The sequence below is a fragment of the Brachionichthys hirsutus genome, chromosome 2 (assembly GCF_040956055.1).
Source record: "Brachionichthys hirsutus isolate HB-005 chromosome 2, CSIRO-AGI_Bhir_v1, whole genome shotgun sequence".
Lineage (NCBI taxonomy): Eukaryota > Metazoa > Chordata > Actinopteri > Lophiiformes > Brachionichthyidae > Brachionichthys > Brachionichthys hirsutus.
Window position 1 is genome coordinate 6,584,325 of NC_090898.1, and position 16,919 is coordinate 6,601,243.

The 16,919-nt window shown below is 42.7% G+C and overlaps 2 protein-coding genes across 3 annotated transcripts; one reads left to right on the forward strand and one right to left on the reverse strand.

Moving 5' to 3' along the window:
• Positions 1–909: 909 nt before the first annotated feature.
• On the reverse strand, positions 910–3,121 carry ppp1r3da (protein phosphatase 1, regulatory subunit 3Da). 2 transcript variants are annotated; one of them, XM_068749603.1, is made up of 2 exons: positions 2,988–3,121; positions 910–2,691 (listed from the first exon to the last, which is right to left on the reverse strand). In XM_068749603.1, the coding sequence occupies exon 2, from the start codon at positions 2,674–2,676 to the stop codon at positions 1,729–1,731; it is 948 nt and encodes a 315-aa protein (XP_068605704.1). In that variant the 5' UTR covers positions 2,677–2,691; positions 2,988–3,121; the 3' UTR covers positions 910–1,728. The 2 variants fall into 2 exon arrangements, with proteins under 2 accessions (XP_068605704.1, XP_068605712.1); XM_068749611.1 differs by having other exon boundaries at positions 910–2,680; positions 2,988–3,079.
• Positions 3,122–8,664: 5,543 nt separating this feature from the next.
• Positions 8,665–11,096, forward strand: LOC137904160 (tubulin alpha-1C chain-like). The gene is made up of 4 exons (XM_068748319.1): positions 8,665–8,747; positions 9,466–9,688; positions 9,785–9,933; positions 10,022–11,096. The coding sequence occupies exons 1-4, from the start codon at positions 8,745–8,747 to the stop codon at positions 10,991–10,993; spliced, it is 1,347 nt and encodes a 448-aa protein (XP_068604420.1). The 5' UTR covers positions 8,665–8,744; the 3' UTR covers positions 10,994–11,096.
• The last annotated feature ends 5,823 nt before the right edge of the window (positions 11,097–16,919 follow it).

Here is a 16,919-nt window from a genome sequence, read left to right on the forward strand (position 1 = left end):
ACTTCACCTCCACTTGGAATCAAGTCTTCAAAATGCCTGTAAGAAGATTTGCGCAAACCTGTCAGTCTTGCCGTAACATTACTTGAACATTACCTTCGAATGAAAAACGTAAATGTTATTTGTTACACTGTCTCCAGTTGATTTCGTGACGTGGCAAACCCACTCACAGCTGGACATTGTTACAAATGTGCGTCACCATGCTGCGCCATCTCTATGATAACAATCACTGTTTCGTGCGGCTCACCAACTCAAAGCAAGGCATTTACGTGGAAGGTGGACACTCTACTTGAGTCAATTTTACGTTTTTTTAAAGTCTAGTTGAGTTTTACCTACTCCATTCAGATTTACTGACGTGTATCATCAAAGGCTTAGATGGTGGCTAGCTTAGATTCTAAGATAGCCTAGCTTGCTAGCTTAGATTCTAAGATAGCCACCTTAAAATCCACGCCCTCATCGCCTTACTTTTCCAAACTACGGCGATGAGAACTAAAGTTGCTGACATAGTTGATAATAAAATGCTATTTTAAAAAAACATTTTGTTAATATACTTACCGTAATGATGACTGTCATGTCCATATCCTGATCTCTAACTAGCCTCACAACAGGTTGTTTCACTGCAAAAGCGCGGTCATTCGCTGACCTGGCGCGTGACCCGTCTATGGGTCTCGCGACAACAAAGATGTCTCCCACTGTTGGGGTCACAGGGTCACAGGAAGAAAACAATTTTATTTTTTTACATTACGAGATTAAAATCGCAATACGTATTATGATTAAAGTCGTAATATTAAAAGAATAAAGTCATAATATTACGAGAAAAAAAAAATCATAATATTACTTTTTTATTATTATTATTTTTCTACTCCACAGTTAACATACAACATAGACAAACAAAAAGTGACAAATACACAGTGTTCTGAAAAGAAAGTGCATTGGAATTTATTTGTACTCCTTGATTCTATCCCTTTCATCCAACCATAACCAAGAGTTGTCCCAATACAAGTCGTAATATTAGGAGAATAACATTGAAGAAAGAGAGTCTGCAGCCGCTGCGTCAAAATGAGCAATGATGACTGAACATTTTGTGAAGCTTTAGTTCGGTGAAGTTGGAAAGATATTCACAGATTCGGACTTCCGGCATCAATAACTCATTGGTGATAAACGATGCATCTTTCCCATCGTTGTAAGGTAGACAATGTGCTCATCAAAGATCAGTTTTATCACAAATAGCTGTCTTTCAAACTGCAGAAATAACATTGGTGTCTACGTGCAGCCGGCTGTGAGACGAGTGCAGAGACACGACACAGATATTCAATAATTTCACTTTTAGACACTCTAGTGTCACCAAAATCGCTACAGCCTTTAACAAGAATGAACACAGCTAAATATGTTTTGAATTGTCTAAAATAATTTTCTGAACATCTTGAACATGCATTAATTTCAGTTTTGCTGAATATTGATTTCCAAAATTGTCCCAAAAGAAGTGCTAATTTTCTATAACATTTACTCAAAAGTTTATTTCAAATCATAAAAGATGAAAGAAATAATCACATTAGTGCACACATTTTTATTCATTTCATATATTGTGTTCAGTTTTCCTTGTGCAAAGAAACACCCATGTTTGTACTGTTCAAACAAAGCTAACAATGTTACAACGCAGTAATACATTATGTGCATGTCTTGCTGATAACCATCACAATGTGCTCTCGGTAGATTATATTACTCAGTGTCCTATATGAAGTGTACCATACTATCCTCACATTCTTTTGGTACAGTGAGCTTGTAGTTATGACAAACTAACTTATAATTCTCACCATAATTGTTGTCCCAGTATTCAACACCACAGACTTTATACTTGATGGCAAACTGCAACGTTGCTCCTGGCTGCAAGAATGGAGGAATAGGCAGGTGAAAACGAAATATATCACAACTAAATTGGCCTCCCCCTCCTTCCCAGGTCTTAGTGGAAGTGGACACCCAAGAAGCCTTCATTTCTGTGCAGCTCTTCCACTCTGTAAATGAATATCGAGCAGTGACATCCTTCTCGAAGTCCAAATTAAGGACTTGGGTGATTCCAATGACACCCAGTTCAAAACACAAGATTCTCTCCAGGCAGACTTTTTGCTCATGAAGACGATGCAGGAATTCCGGTTGGTCTCCAGGTTGCTGGGCAAAAACCGGTTTAAGGTATGGCAAAGATATCTCCAGATGCCTTCCATCCGCCAACTCTGCACCCATCAACAGTCTAAATGTAACATGATGAGGAACAAATGGATCATCTCCAGACTTGAAAAGCTTGATGTCTTCTAGATCAACCCCCAAAGAGTCAACAAACCTAACACCCACATTTCTGCTGTGCTTCTTCTTCTCTGTGGCGGAGGGCAAAGAGCGTGAACGTTGTCGTATGATGGGCTTAGGGGTGGGTTCAAGGGGGAGACTGTGGTGGAACTCTTTTCCTCTTTGCAGGGAGACTCTGGGGCTTGGGGGGCGGATTGGAATTGGTTTCCTTATTGCAATAGGTTTGTCAGATTGTAGCATTTCAGTTAGATTGATCGTCACACAATGCTTTGAGGCGCCGCAGGAAGAGCGGGACAAATCGTCTTCAGATTTGGTTTGGGGAATCCTCTCAAGTCCAATGAACCATCCTCTATCCATCTTGTGTTTGATTTGGTTTTGCATTCACCTGTAGAGAAACTGTAATAAGTCCATTAGAAATTGGATGGATGGATAGAAATCAGGCAGTCATATTGCACTCTGTCTAACTCTAACTGGATGCACGGTGATGTACTGTAGCTTTAACAAGGACGACAATTATAGCGGCGTTATATATGGCGTTAATGTGATTAAAATAGAAGCAGTTACAACAGGAATAATGTGTTTGATCTTTCGGGAATACGTGCACGAATACACGCGCGTTATCCTTCTCTCACTAACTATTTGCATGTTCTCTTACTGAGGAATCGTTAAGTGCGATGTTGAGAGTAACTCACCAAACGAAACCAAGTTGCTGCTCAACGCTTCCCGACTGCTCCTCCATTTAGTGTTGTATGTTTTGGGTGCTGCGCGTCTCCGTGAGTCAGACGCGACTGAGGGACGACGTCCATTGAAATCTGCTCAAGCGCCGTACCGACCAGAATATGACTCGCAGTGTATATTGGGAGATGGAGTTTTCTTTTTTCCCGATCGATAGATTATTTGTTTGAATTAAATATGACGTTCATTCTCAAATATAATGTTTAGAAGGTTCTTTATTTGTAGTTTCTTTCTGTGAGGGATTTATATGCATTAGGGGATAATTTGAGTGAATTATTTGAAAGAGCAACTTGAGTAGTTACTTCAATACCCACAATGCATCGCAAACGCCCACTTCGACGCAAACGCCGGACCCAGTCAGCAGCAGGTAAACAAACCAAACCTGGCCCAACCCTGCGGGGGGGGGGTTATTATAGGGAAATAATGTCATGATGAAAAACGGACTCGTCTATCGGCAGAAGCTCTTTAGAATAATTTAATTGTTGGTCGACAGGGAGGCGAAAGAAACTCCCGACGCCATCTGCGTATGACGCGCTGCAGCGTCTTTGAGGAAATGGGTGTTTCGGGCTTCATTCTCAGAATGGAGCATCAGGTCCGTGATGTCGGCTGGCTTCTTTAGCTAGTGTTTCATTCCACCCTGCGGGACTCGGGACTGCAACATGGGACCCATCATGCAGGAACGCGCAGCATCCACGGCCCCGAAACGCGTCATCTCCAAAGACAAGATTCGGTTAAAAAATGCTGAAAATAGCGGGCCAATAACGAGGTACGTCTATATATACATTATTAATGTATACGAAAACATATATAGTCTGACAAACGTTTCCGCAGCGCAAAGAAGAGTAGCAAGATGAAGAAAACAGTGGGCCAAATCAAAAATGGTCAGGAGGACACGCTGACGGCAGTGCACAGCGTGAGTGAATGTCACAATGTTAAACTGATATATTCCTGTCATTTGTTTTGATGGTCTGAAGGCAAAGACAATAAATGCAATAATCAAACCATATCTTTCACTGTTGGATCACAGGGTGCACAGTTAATGTGTGGCGGGGTGAAATCTGGCACTGCGCGAAATACCAGCAAACTCTCCAGGTCTGCGCGGAGAGGTTTACCGCCGTACTACTTTATTTCAGTTATAGAAAATCCATCAATCCCCAGAGAGCTTTTACATGCATTTTTTCCCTTCTGTCATTTGTGTTTACAGCCCAGAGGAAGATTTGAAACCTCAACTTCACAAACACACACCTGTGAGCAGGAAAGAGGACAAACGTGAAAATCAACGGGTGCCAAAAGGCAGCAGTGAGCTCCACCAGATTCGAGGAGGCATGGGGAGAAATCGGCAAGCTCTCTCCCTGCCTCTCTCTCCGATATCGGGACTGCGACACATGACTCTACTCCCTGCAACACATTCCCCAGCCCCCACCTCAGTTGCACTACAGCAGCACTTCGACCAGAAAGATATTGATGATAGTGCTAGTGATTTGTCGGACTCTGAGAGGCTGCCTGTATTGCCCTCTCCCTGCACTCCCTGTACCCCACCACACCTTAATCTCCGGGCCGAGATCTTCACCAGTAATGATTTGCCCCCAGACTTCCCAGGACCCTGTGGGATTGTAGGTGATGAAGATGAAAATGAAAAGCCCAGCTACGGTTATCCTGACTTTCTGCCTCCCCCCTTCAATAGCTGGAGCCTGAGGCAGCTAGCGTTGTTTCTTCATACAGAGGGTCGTGGTGCTCCCCGGCCCAAGCCTGTTGGGCCTTTAGAGAAGTACCTGGAGAGGCTGCTGCAACTGGAGTGGCTCCAGATCCAAACGGTACAAGCAGAAAGCAGCCGTCTGCCAGGCAGCCGTTCAAAGCCACAGGGATTCTCCACCGCTCACCCACCAAGGCCTCACACTGCTCCATCATCCCGGCTCAACTCTCCAAAAGGGATGTGGCACAGTCAACGCGGCTTCCCACTCACGTCTGTTAATAACCCCCCATCACCTGCCTCCACTCAGCAGCAGTACTCCCGCTTCCCAGTTTGCCCTCACTGTCACACTCGCTACCCATTGTGCAGCGGAAGCTGTTCTGCCTATGCCTACCAGAGCCACTCGAGGCTTAGCCCTCTGCTTGAGCGCAGAGCCAGACCTGGACCAGGGAAGAGGAGCAGCAGTGAGACACGAGCAACCTCCCCAGAGGGTAGGAGCCAAGGAGCACAAGGCAGCGGAGGAGGCAGAGGAGCCCAGACCCCGGTTAGTCCTTCAGGTGGAAGGAGTCATCTCAGGCACATGCAGGCTGCAGGAAATGCCCGTAAACAAAGCCAGGAATCTGGAACCAATCCAAACAACAGAGGTCAGATGAAGAAAAGCCGCGTGAGAGCTAACTCTGAAACAGATGTTAAGGAGTCTGGTGGCAGTAAAGCAGCTGGCGCAGAGAAGCGTGCAGTGGCTGCGAGTAAGAAAGAGGCGCTCACTTCCAAGAGAGTAGAAAAGGACCGGCAGAGAACGGAGACGGGGTCTCAGACCTCTAAAACCGTCATGAAAAGAGTTGCTAAAGAGCCACAGTCTGTCTCTAAGACACCGATTAGTAATAAGCAGAATGGCAAAACAAGAAATGTGCACTTTGTTGCAAAGTAACAAATATAAAGCTATAACATATCATAAGATGCTGCAGGAGCTTGAACCTACTGTACGCTTGCTTTTTGTGTAATCTGTGTAATACTAAATAGCGGTAACTGTATACTGTACTGTAAGCAGTCAAAGTCACGCTGGTGTACAGCCTTCACAAAGTAAACGGTACAAAGTTAACGAGCAATGACTCAAAAATAAAGAACATATATGCAGAGATGTAATGTTGGGTGTGTTTTGACAGATTGCTCATTATGACCCACAGTCCCTAGAAGATTTAGAGAAACTCTCCTTAATTTACATAAAGGCTTGCACTGCACACTTTCTCATTGTGCTGCTAACATTAAAAAAAAGGATCTGCTGAACCACTGGGCAACTTTCAGCATACGTTTACATACTGTGAAGTTAAACTGATCATTACAACCCAAATTCCAGAAAATTAGCAGTACAAAATGTAAGGTTAAAAAAGAAAATGTTTTACTCATCAACATTATAGTTTTTGTTGTTGTAAATAAATGATTATTCTGACTTTTATGGTAGCAATATGTTTTAAGGAGCAAAAGGAGATTTGGAAAGTAAAGTTAAAGGTAGTTCAGTCATTTACCAGTGTGGGCGAGGTTCGCCACTTGAAATATGACAGGTTAAAAGGTCAGTACAACAGCTTGGGAATACGTTTTGAAACCATTATAGTGGCAGTTTTAAATGATGGCATCTTGTTTTCATCATTTTACATAGTAACCCAGTTCTGTTGGATTCAAGGTTGTGTGTTCATCATCAAATACAACCACAAATATTAATTGTTAGGTTTTTGATGTTGGAATGTATTTGTTTACATTGCTTTTTACTTTACTTGATATTGCTTTTTTGTCTTCTCTTCAGTGCCTCATTCTTTAAAACTTGGTTCTGTTGAAGCATCTTTGGCTGAAATGAAGGAGGCACACTAAGCACTAAGTGGTGTGAAGCAGTAATGTAATTTGTTACAGATTTATTTGTGCAATGGTATTACCTTTTGTTACAAGGGCTTTTCATGTTTGAACAGCTTGATTTGTAGTCTATGATAAAGTATTTTGCATAGAGCTGAGCTATTTCTGTCTTTGAAGACAGTGGAACATTTGCTACGAATGTAAATTCATATTTTTCCAAATTTTCTACACCATAGTTATATTTATGAAAAGTTTTGTGGTTGACTTGTATTCATCATCACTACTATCCTTTTCTTTATGTTATCATTCTCAGAGAGAAAATGTTTAATGAAAATGTGGTGAATGTACCTTAATGTCTACTATACCATTTCTGGCATTCAATGAAATTTCAAGACATCAAAGCTATTCACATAATGTGGCAATTTTACACACACATATTGCACAATTTTTTACATTAGTGTTTTATCTGCTTCTTGTGATCCACCATGTGTATTTATGGGAACACGACATTAATGTAGATAATGCAATTCTGTATTTATTCTGGTTGCACTTCGTAATATTCATGTCAAGCCATAGAGAAGGGACATGCCACTACAGGGGTGTACAATATGTCAATGTTGAAAGCAAGTATTTGTAATGCATAGTAATAAATGTTTTGCACTCAAGGGACATAGATCCATTTCTGTGGAGCTCATGAAGTAATTCTACACAGTTCATCACTGCCTTTATTAGACTTAGTAGATCCCTCTATGTTATGAAATTTAACTTGTAAATCATCATGCTAATTACCTCATTCATGAGAAAACCACGTCATGGCTTGTGCACTTGTCTTTGAACTCTGCAAGTGACATTTTTGACAAAATGTGTTGTAGTTTCTCAATAATATGTGGTTTTCATTCATCTGAATATTCAGATTTCTATCTATGTGCTTGGAATTTGCTATTATCATCACAGAAAGATAGTTTTGTCTGAAAGATTTCTCATGGTTTATACTTATTTGTATTTATTGGAGTTTGTCTTCTTCTAGGAACAAATCAAATACTCTAGTCTGTTACATCTTCGTCTGGCCTGGACATTGTATTAGAAGCTGGCGCAGTTGTTTTTCTCTGTCATTCATGAAGCAAAGAACTGATCGGTGATTGCAGTAATCAGTCATAGCTTTGCCACATGATAAAATATCGTCAAAAATGCTCGCTGGGCAGTGAAAAGTTGCAATGAAAAAATAATCATATTTGGACAACTTCATTCGGCCAACATCCCTCAACAGATTTCTCTGGTATCTTTTGAGATTTTTCACTGCGATTTTTGTGAGACAGCTAAAATATTAAATACAAAATCATATTTACAACACAACGTCTACATACATTTTTTTTTATTGATGCATTATTTTACATATATCTTACTAGTGCAAAGAGTTCATATATATGTACTTGATGGATGGATGACCAAAACAATATACTTTACCAGTATACAGCACACAACTACAAATATATACAGTGAGATTTTATCCCATTTATTTAACACTGTAAATGGGAAATATACTTCATAGTCCGGAAGAGAAGAGAATTAAATATATATATATATATATATATATTATTGTAAGAAAAGGGGTCGATTCCAAATAAGCATTTGCTTCAGTCTCCCCCCTTTCGATTCATCTTTGTTGAATGAATTGTCTCATTGAAAACTGAACCGGAATAAAATTCCTTCATTCATTCAAATAACCAAGGTGCCATTTAGTGACTCGGGCCATTCCGTTTTTCTTCTCTTTGGCAGGCTAAACATATCACGGATGAGCTCTCTGAAGAGCGTGTGGCGCAAACGAAACGACTGTTAAACGTTATTCACTTCAGAGAAATGAATGTTTTGTGTCATATCGAAGAACTGTGAGTTTTGTTAATAAAGTACAACAAAAACAAAAAAACTTTATTCACTTCCGGAACGTCGGAGACAGACAGAATCCTGTTGGTACAGGCCCAATCAACGACTTGTCCGATTTTAATTTTTAACCAATAAGAATTCCCCATGTGACCTCACAGTAACCAATCGGATACCGGGAAGAGAGTTTTAAGGGCGTCGCCGCCGCCCGCCAGTAACTTTAGGCAGTAGCGTTGCTGACAGGTCGCGTTGCAGGGCCGTCGTGAGCGAACGAGTCACTTTTCGAACTAATTATTCTGCAGTCATGGTGAGTAAGGCCATGAATGTTTGATCTTGCCTTGTTGCGTTGCTCAACCTTTACCCCTGACGGGGCAAGTCGAAGGAGGAAGTAGGGGATTAAAGTCATTCGTATTTCTGAAGCGTGTCATGGAGTAGCAGACAGTTTTTATGTTTAATAATTATCAACTAAAATTAGAGGCTTCAATAGTTTAAGTTTAGGTGGCGAGTTTACCGAAACGTGAAGATGGAGGGCGTTTAGCCAAGCTGCGTCAGCACTCGGTCGACAGGCCGCAGCCCAAAATCCGGCTCGACGTGGTTTCTCTGTTCCTGTTAAACAAAAGGCCAGACGTAGATGACGAGTTCGCTTTTATTTTATTGCATTTTGATTTTTTACACTGATTAATCAAACTTGACGCGTGTTTCCTTTGTTTGAAACTTTTCGCAGCAGCTGCGTTTAATTACTTCCCCATTGTGCACCACGTGCGTCTCTTCCCTGATATTACGTCACGTTTGCATGACCAACCTATGATTCCTCTAGCTGGGGGGGGGGGGGGGGGTGTTTTTTCGGTTTGAGGGTAAATAAAATGATGATGCAAAATGTGGTCAGTTGACTTGGTTCGCTTTGCTCAGATCTGAGATCAGTTGGTGCTCGTCACTAATTTTCTTGTGGTTCTCTGTTGCGTTACCAGTTTCCCAATATTAAGAGTACATTACGATAAACCATCTTTTCTTCCCCCTTCCCCCAGCGTGAGTGTATCTCAGTGCACGTCGGTCAGGCCGGTGTTCAGATCGGTAATGCATGCTGGGAGCTGTACTGTCTGGAACACGGGATTCAGCCTGACGGACAGATGCCCAGCGACAAGACCGTCGGAGGAGGAGATGATTCCTTCAACACCTTCTTCAGTGAGACCGGGTCTGGGAAGCACGTCCCCAGGGCTGTTCTAGTCGACCTGGAGCCCACCGTCATTGGTAAACTCATTAGACACCTGAGGATAGGTGGTGGTTCCTTCCTGTGTGAGGGTCTGTTTATTTATCCGCTTTCATTTGTGGCGGTTCCTTTTTTAGATGAGGTGCGCACGGGAACCTACCGCCAGCTGTTCCACCCTGAACAGCTGATCACTGGCAAGGAGGACGCCGCCAATAACTACGCCCGTGGGCACTACACCATCGGGAAAGAGCACATCGATATTGTGCTGGACAAGCTCCGCAAACTGGTTTGTCAACTTGATTTTCGACCTTCGATTGGCTCCGGAATATGAAATGATGCGACGTGTCCCGTTTGTGGTCTCCCTCCGTCCTCAGGCTGACCAGTGCACCGGTCTTCAGGGCTTCCTGATCTTCCACAGCTTTGGAGGCGGCACCGGTTCTGGCTTTACTTCTCTTCTGATGGAGCGTCTGTCTGTCGACTACGGCAAGAAGTCCAAGCTGGAGTTCTCGGTGTACCCGGCCCCCCAGGTGTCCACCGCCGTGGTGGAGCCCTACAACTCCATCCTGACCACCCACACCACCCTGGAGCACTCTGACTGTGCGTTCATGGTTGATAATGAGGCCATCTACGATATCTGCCGTAGGAACCTTGATATCGACTGTCCCAGCTACACCAACCTGAACAGGTTGATCAGCCAGATCGTGTCCTCCATCACCGCTTCGCTTCGTTTCGATGGCGCCCTCAATGTTGATCTGACGGAGTTTCAGACCAACCTGGTGCCGTACCCCCGTATCCACTTCCCGCTGGCGACCTACGCCCCGGTGATTTCTGCTGAGAAGGCTTACCACGAGCAGTTAACGGTGGCAGAGATCACCAACGCCTGCTTCGAGCCGGCCAATCAGATGGTGAAGTGTGACCCTCGCCATGGCAAGTACATGGCTTGCTGCCTTCTGTATCGTGGGGATGTGGTGCCCAAAGACGTAAACGCTGCCATTGCTGCCATTAAGACCAAGCGCTCCATCCAGTTTGTGGACTGGTGCCCCACCGGTTTCAAGGTGGGCATCAACTACCAGCCCCCCACTGCAGTCCCCGGCGGCGACCTGGCCAAGGTCCAGAGGGCCGTGTGCATGCTGAGCAACACCACTGCTATTGCCGAGGCCTGGGCTCGCCTGGATCACAAGTTTGACCTGATGTACGCCAAGCGTGCCTTCGTCCACTGGTATGTGGGCGAGGGTATGGAGGAGGGGGAGTTCTCTGAGGCCAGGGAGGATATGGCGGCTCTGGAGAAGGATTACGAAGAGGTTGGTGCCGATAGTCAGGATGATCATGATGACGAAGAATATTAAGTGGCATTAAACTTGTGTTCTGATCTGTGCCTTTGTTGAAATTGAATGCTGGATAGTTTGTTTTCTGTTCACTTCAAATGTTGAAATAAATTGTTCACTTGCAGCAGCCTTTGTTTTCAATACATTCTTCACAAGTACTGTTTGAGACGATTGGTAATACAACACACAAAAGATTCAAATGGGTAGTATTAAACTGGTTTCAAGGACAGAAACGCAATCTGGAACACTTCCATAATAGTCCTGCAAATTGGATCATCGACTTGCGGTCTTGGGAAGGACAGACGCTTATATGGCATGTGGTGATTTTAACATGTAAACAAAAATAGAAAAAAAGGGCCCAAAATAAAATTCATTCACTCATAATCACTTGTTGGAGTTCTGAGACCAAATCTCAGTTAAAGGGAGGATGTTTCATGCATAGGGTTTTGGTCTCTGGGCTTGACCAGGTAGGTGTAGGGAGGTCAGGGTCCAACTATTAAGGGGGGGTCAGACTGGTTTACGGGACCAATAATTCCCAGGCAGGTAGACCAAATTATAGTTTGATCGATGTAATCATCTTCACACGCAGTAGCGCATTTCTCAACAGCGCAGAGTTCACACTTCCACAGAGGAGACGGGTCAAGTGGACAGGGAGGACAGGAGATGCATGTTACAACTCTGAACGCGTTATGACAGGACAGAAAACTGTCACATGCTTCCGGCAATTTTATGTCCACCACAGGTGAACCCCTAAGACAGAGGTGATTGGGTAAAGGTGCAGAAACAGAGAGCATGGTGGGATTTGGAGTTTACAGTAGGTTAAAATAGATGCAGACATTGACCATGTGTCAGGAACCTCATTACAGGAGACATCGATCTGAGAAAATTAATGATCCATTAAGTTATCACTGGTGTCACCCTCAGACGATGGGCATTTTTAAATATTTATGTGTGCTTGATGTGTGTGTGAAATAAAATGTCGGGAATAGGAAAGATAGTGGAATCCCTTAGGGATGTGATTAGAATCCCGAGCGGTGTCTCAGGCGACTTAATTAAAATTAAGATAAACTAAATTAGCTGACAATTATAGAAGGTTCAAATAAAATTTGATTTGGATAACCCCACAATATGATCAGTCATTTACATGACACTTTTCAGAGGTTGACCTAATTCCGTGCTTCAGATTAAAAAGAGAAAAACTGTGTCTTATATTTTCAATATATGATCATCACGAAACATGTAATGATTACAAATTGACACATTAGTATTAATTCTGTTTCAGCCTTAGTCTGATGCATTTTCAGCAGGAAAGTGCTGAAAGGAGAATACAAATCTGTTGTTTTACTTGTTCCTACTGCCACCTAGTGACCACTGGCTACATTGCAACCGACAAAAATCATATCGCCTACTAAAATCAATCAATGAATCAAGACTTTTCATAGCATCACAATGTAACATAAATTACTTTATTCATTAAAAACAATACTAATCACCAATATCAAACACACCCATCAATATCTAAAAGGAACTGGGGAATAATCTACAATAAACAAAACATATAAACACATGTTTAAATAACTAAAGTTCAAGTCACAATTAAAAGTCATGTTCAAACAGTAGCTTTTTGAATTCTGTTTGGAAATAATGTCAGCATGCCTTGTGGCTGTCGGGTCTTTAGGAGAGCCGTTCCAGAGACGCGGACTGTTCTAATAAAACATTGCCTCATGATGAGTTTTTGTTCTGACTTTAGGGATAAATAAAAGGCCACTATCAGAAGACCACAGGGTTCTGGAGGGTTCAGAGGCTTTATAGACCAATAAAAACATATTAAAATGACTTGTGGAGCAGCCACTTTAATATTGGTGTAATGTGTGCTCTCTTTCCTGACCTCGTCAACACACGCACACCTGAGAAGGAAGGCACTGCTATTGTACCTGAGCTACATTTGTTTTTTATGGAGGAGTGCAGGTTTCTCATGCAAGATTCAAACTAAATCCCAAAATTAGAGACAACTTAAAGATGTTTAGATGGGTTTGGTGCCAGGGTTAATAATTTCTCTCTGAACTTCAGTGTCAGAGGAAACTGAAATTGTGTTTTTGCCCCCTACAAACGGTGTAAAACATCTAAAGCAGGCTTGTCTTGCAGGCAAACGCAGAGAGCAAACAATCCCTGCTGCTGTTCTTCAGGCTGGATGTTGTGCTCACCTTCAAAAAGACAAATGACAAAATGCACTGGACCATGGAGAAACTGCCACGAGGAGGTGAACGTGCTGCTGATGAACACAGTAAAATTAAAGTGCTGATTAATTATGGGATGGTACTTTGACCGCTAGCCATTTTATTGTAGTTTCACCAGGCACTTACTTTTGTTTGTTGCTGATGGCGATTATTTAACTTTATGTAACAGCATTCACGCGAGATTGTTAAAACACAAGGGACTGACGAAGAAACCAGATTCAAGAAATCGAAAGGAATCAAAGGAAAATATGTTTTAAAAATGGTATAATGCCACATTTGAGTAGACTGAAAATAGAAGACCAATCCGAATCTTATTTATGTTAGAATGTTAATATAATGAATGGTATAATATACTTATACCAGCCCATGTGGCTCATTTGTTAAATGCAACCTAATGGTCGTGGGTTCGAGGCTGCGTTGTTCTATTTATTTCCCCAGATTGGACACTAACACGAGGCTTCTCTAGTAATGCCCAACAGTTTAAGGTTATGAAGTCTCGGTGGAAAGAAGTGCTGATTGGGAGTTATTCGATTCCGATCGAGTCTGCAAGCACGCGATCGGGCCTGATTTCTGATCACGTGATTGGATGGGGACAGGACATCCCTAATTAGTAGTAGTATCAGTACAGTAGTATCAGTAATAGTAGTATGAGTAGTAGTAGTGGTATCAGTAGCACAAATATATTTCTTATTTTATTTTATAAATACTAAAAGAACAGAAAGAAGACGGTACTGCAAGTAGTAGTATCAGTACAGTAGTATCAGTAATAGTAGTATGAGTAGTAATAGTAGTATTAGTATTAGTAGTATCAGTAGCACAAATACAAATATATTTTTTATTTTATTTTATAATTACTAAAAGAACAGAAAGAACAGGGTACTGCAGGTTCGCTTTACTGCGGTACCCTGAAACGAACAGAAGAGGGCACCATTGAATGGGGTTTCAGTGAGTTCACCAAATGGCTCTGCAGCCTGCAGATCTGACACTCCTGCCCAAATCAAACAGTTTTAAATATTTTGTAGTAGATACATGTCTAATTTCAAGTTACTTTATTCAATCTTAACCCCATACGAGTCATATTACACATTACATTATTCTAATATTTACCGATTGATGTTTAATATAATCAAATGGGAAATGTATTTTCTGAAATCATTTTCAGCATTTTTCAATAAGCCAGATTTAAATATATTCCCTAAAAACCAAAATCACAGCTACAATCCTTTTTTAAATTAAAATGATTACTGTTTCACTTTTGTTTCCACCTTTCTTTCGATACCTTTGTTATTGTGACCTCCTGGCACGCACCAAAGCATCTGTAAATGATAACAGTGCAGTGTTACGCAGTTACATGCATCATATACAACAGGCTGTGGGGCAGAAAATCTAAACTTCCTTGTGCGTTTGGTCCCCATCTGCTCGGTGAACTTATGAGCAGGAAATTGAATAAGTGGTGCAAAAAGCACGCAAACATCCCCGGCTCTTTCATGTGGCCGCTCTCGGTCATTACCCTATCTGTACCGACTGCTAACTGTCTTTACAAAGTTAAAAATCCCTTTCAAGTTTCTTTTTTGTCTTAATTTCAGTCAGACCATATGGTTTGCACATCTGGGAGATGCGAAGCATGGTGGCACCCAACCCCCAAACACACTGCTTCTGTGAAGTCGTCCATATATGGTCTTCTTTGTTATTGCTCATAATCACTCAGCATCATTCCAAACAAGTCCTGTCTTGATTTTCTGCTGCGAGTTTGCAGCGTAAAGATGCTAAACTTTCAGGATTTCAAACAAATATCAGATCTTTGTGGAAAAGGGGTTACATTTTGCTTGTGTAAATCAGAGCTCTAAAATGTTATGAAGTGCTAATTGTCCCTCTGCCCTGCAGTATGCCATCTGTGAATAATCCAAGTCCATTTGCATGATCACAATCAGGATAATGTCTTCATGTGATCAGATCTCTGTGAACTTATCTGAAGAAAGCATTATGATGTTGCATTAATATAATATACTTCTAGTCAGGCCTGCTAAAGTGCTGCAGCAACAACAACAACGTATCAGCGTCTGCCATGGTGACCTTAAATAAACAATCAGCTCCAAAGTGAACATTTGATAAGTGTGTCTCATCTCAGCTCATTTGAGAAATAACCACATTTGATTCTGCATAATAGAAAGAGAGCGTTATTAACGGACTGCCGATCTAATGACACCAAAATGAAGTCAAAATTACTTAATGTGGACAACTTCAGGTTATTAAATGCCACTTCAGCTTCCACAGCTTTACCAGCGCTCCCTGCTCTGTGTTTTGGTGAAGCAGACGGGATTTCATGCCACTGGAGAGACCCGAGGAAGAGGAGGAGGAGGAGGGGGGGCTTTGTGTGGCTTTGAGAGGTTTGCCGGGCCTCTTCATCTCGCTTGGCTCGTAATTACAGAATCATGGGTCAACCACGCATGTAACCACGGTTTGCGTTGCACAGTAGCAGATGTGCTCATGACATTATCCAGCACCAGAGAAAAAGGTAAATAAAAGCAGATGCAGCTGGTTGCTGCCCGACCCTCGCCAAACTTGCGTATACCCCTAATTGTTCCCATGTGGGCCTGCTGAGCCGGAGTCGTGAAAGGGGGTGGGGTATGCCCTTTTAAAATACGCCCATGTTTGTCAACGGGAGAAATTTATGAATGGTGCTCTGAGCCTGTGATGGTGGCTTTGCTGGTGTGCGTTTATGCATGTGCTCGCGTGTAGGCGTTCGATTTCCGCCATCCTCTCATCATTTTCTTCTTTCTTCCGAGGACAAGTCACTCCAGTCCTCCAGACCTTCACCGAGCATCCGGTCTTCCTTCAAGGCGTACTGGCGCTGTCTACACAATGCCAGCGAGGTTCCCCGGGCGGCAGGCTGCTGCAGGCCAGAGGAGAGATTGAGGAAGAGGCTCAATTTCACTGACAACCTGTTTGTGCTTGACGTCTTATCGGTGAGATATAGGGCATATTAGTATTATAGTACTAATAATCTGATTGAGTCAGTGTTTGAGATGCTTCCATTGAGCCTCACACATACACACACACACACACACACACACAGTCTCAGACGACGAAGCTCGCTGCCAACAGTGCGTGCCTCCTCTCCCTCTCTCATTAACCGCAACTGTCAGATCCTCCAGATGAGGAGCAATTAAACCAGATAATAAACACTCGCCATCAATTCCTGTTTGTTGCCGCTGTTGTTGTTGTTGTTGTTGTTGATGTTGACGAGCCAGGAGCTCCACTCCTGCCACCTTACTGCTAACTAGTACTTGAGTAACACATAAGAGCAGCGAGGGGAGAGCCCCTCATAGCACCGAGGAGGCCTCCACATGCAGCATGTACGGTATGCACACCAGGACGGATAATAAAAAGGCCCAGTGAATGTTAACAATTAGATCCTAATCAGACACAGCTCACAGAGGCTCCTCTTTTATCCCCAGGCTTCACAGAAAAGGCAAACAAAGCGCAGCAAACTGTCAAGATAACACTCTACTTGGGATCGGTCATGTCTGTAGGCTTCTTGAAGGGCAGTAATCTCGCCTTGTGCTCTTTCTGAGATGACGTGCTGTAAAGACTCCTGTGTTTGCTCTTGTATTGCAGCGATAAGGTGGCTCCTCATCACGCCTTCATTCTGCTGAGGCCCCCCCCCCCGGCGACCAGAAGATGAGAGAGCCCTGGAGGGGTTATCTTTT

Bases quoted from the DNA above. Each gene is read 5' to 3' on its own strand.
- ppp1r3da (XM_068749603.1), bottom strand. From the start codon at position 2,676: ATGCAAAACCAAATCAAACACAAGATGGATAGAGGATGGTTCATTGGA.
- LOC137904160 (XM_068748319.1), top strand. The intron at 9,689-9,784 runs GTAAACTCATTA...TTCCTTTTTTAG, and splicing joins CCTGGAGCCCACCGTCATTG to ATGAGGTGCGCACGGGAACC. The intron at 9,934-10,021 runs GTTTGTCAACTT...CTCCGTCCTCAG, and splicing joins TGGACAAGCTCCGCAAACTG to GCTGACCAGTGCACCGGTCT.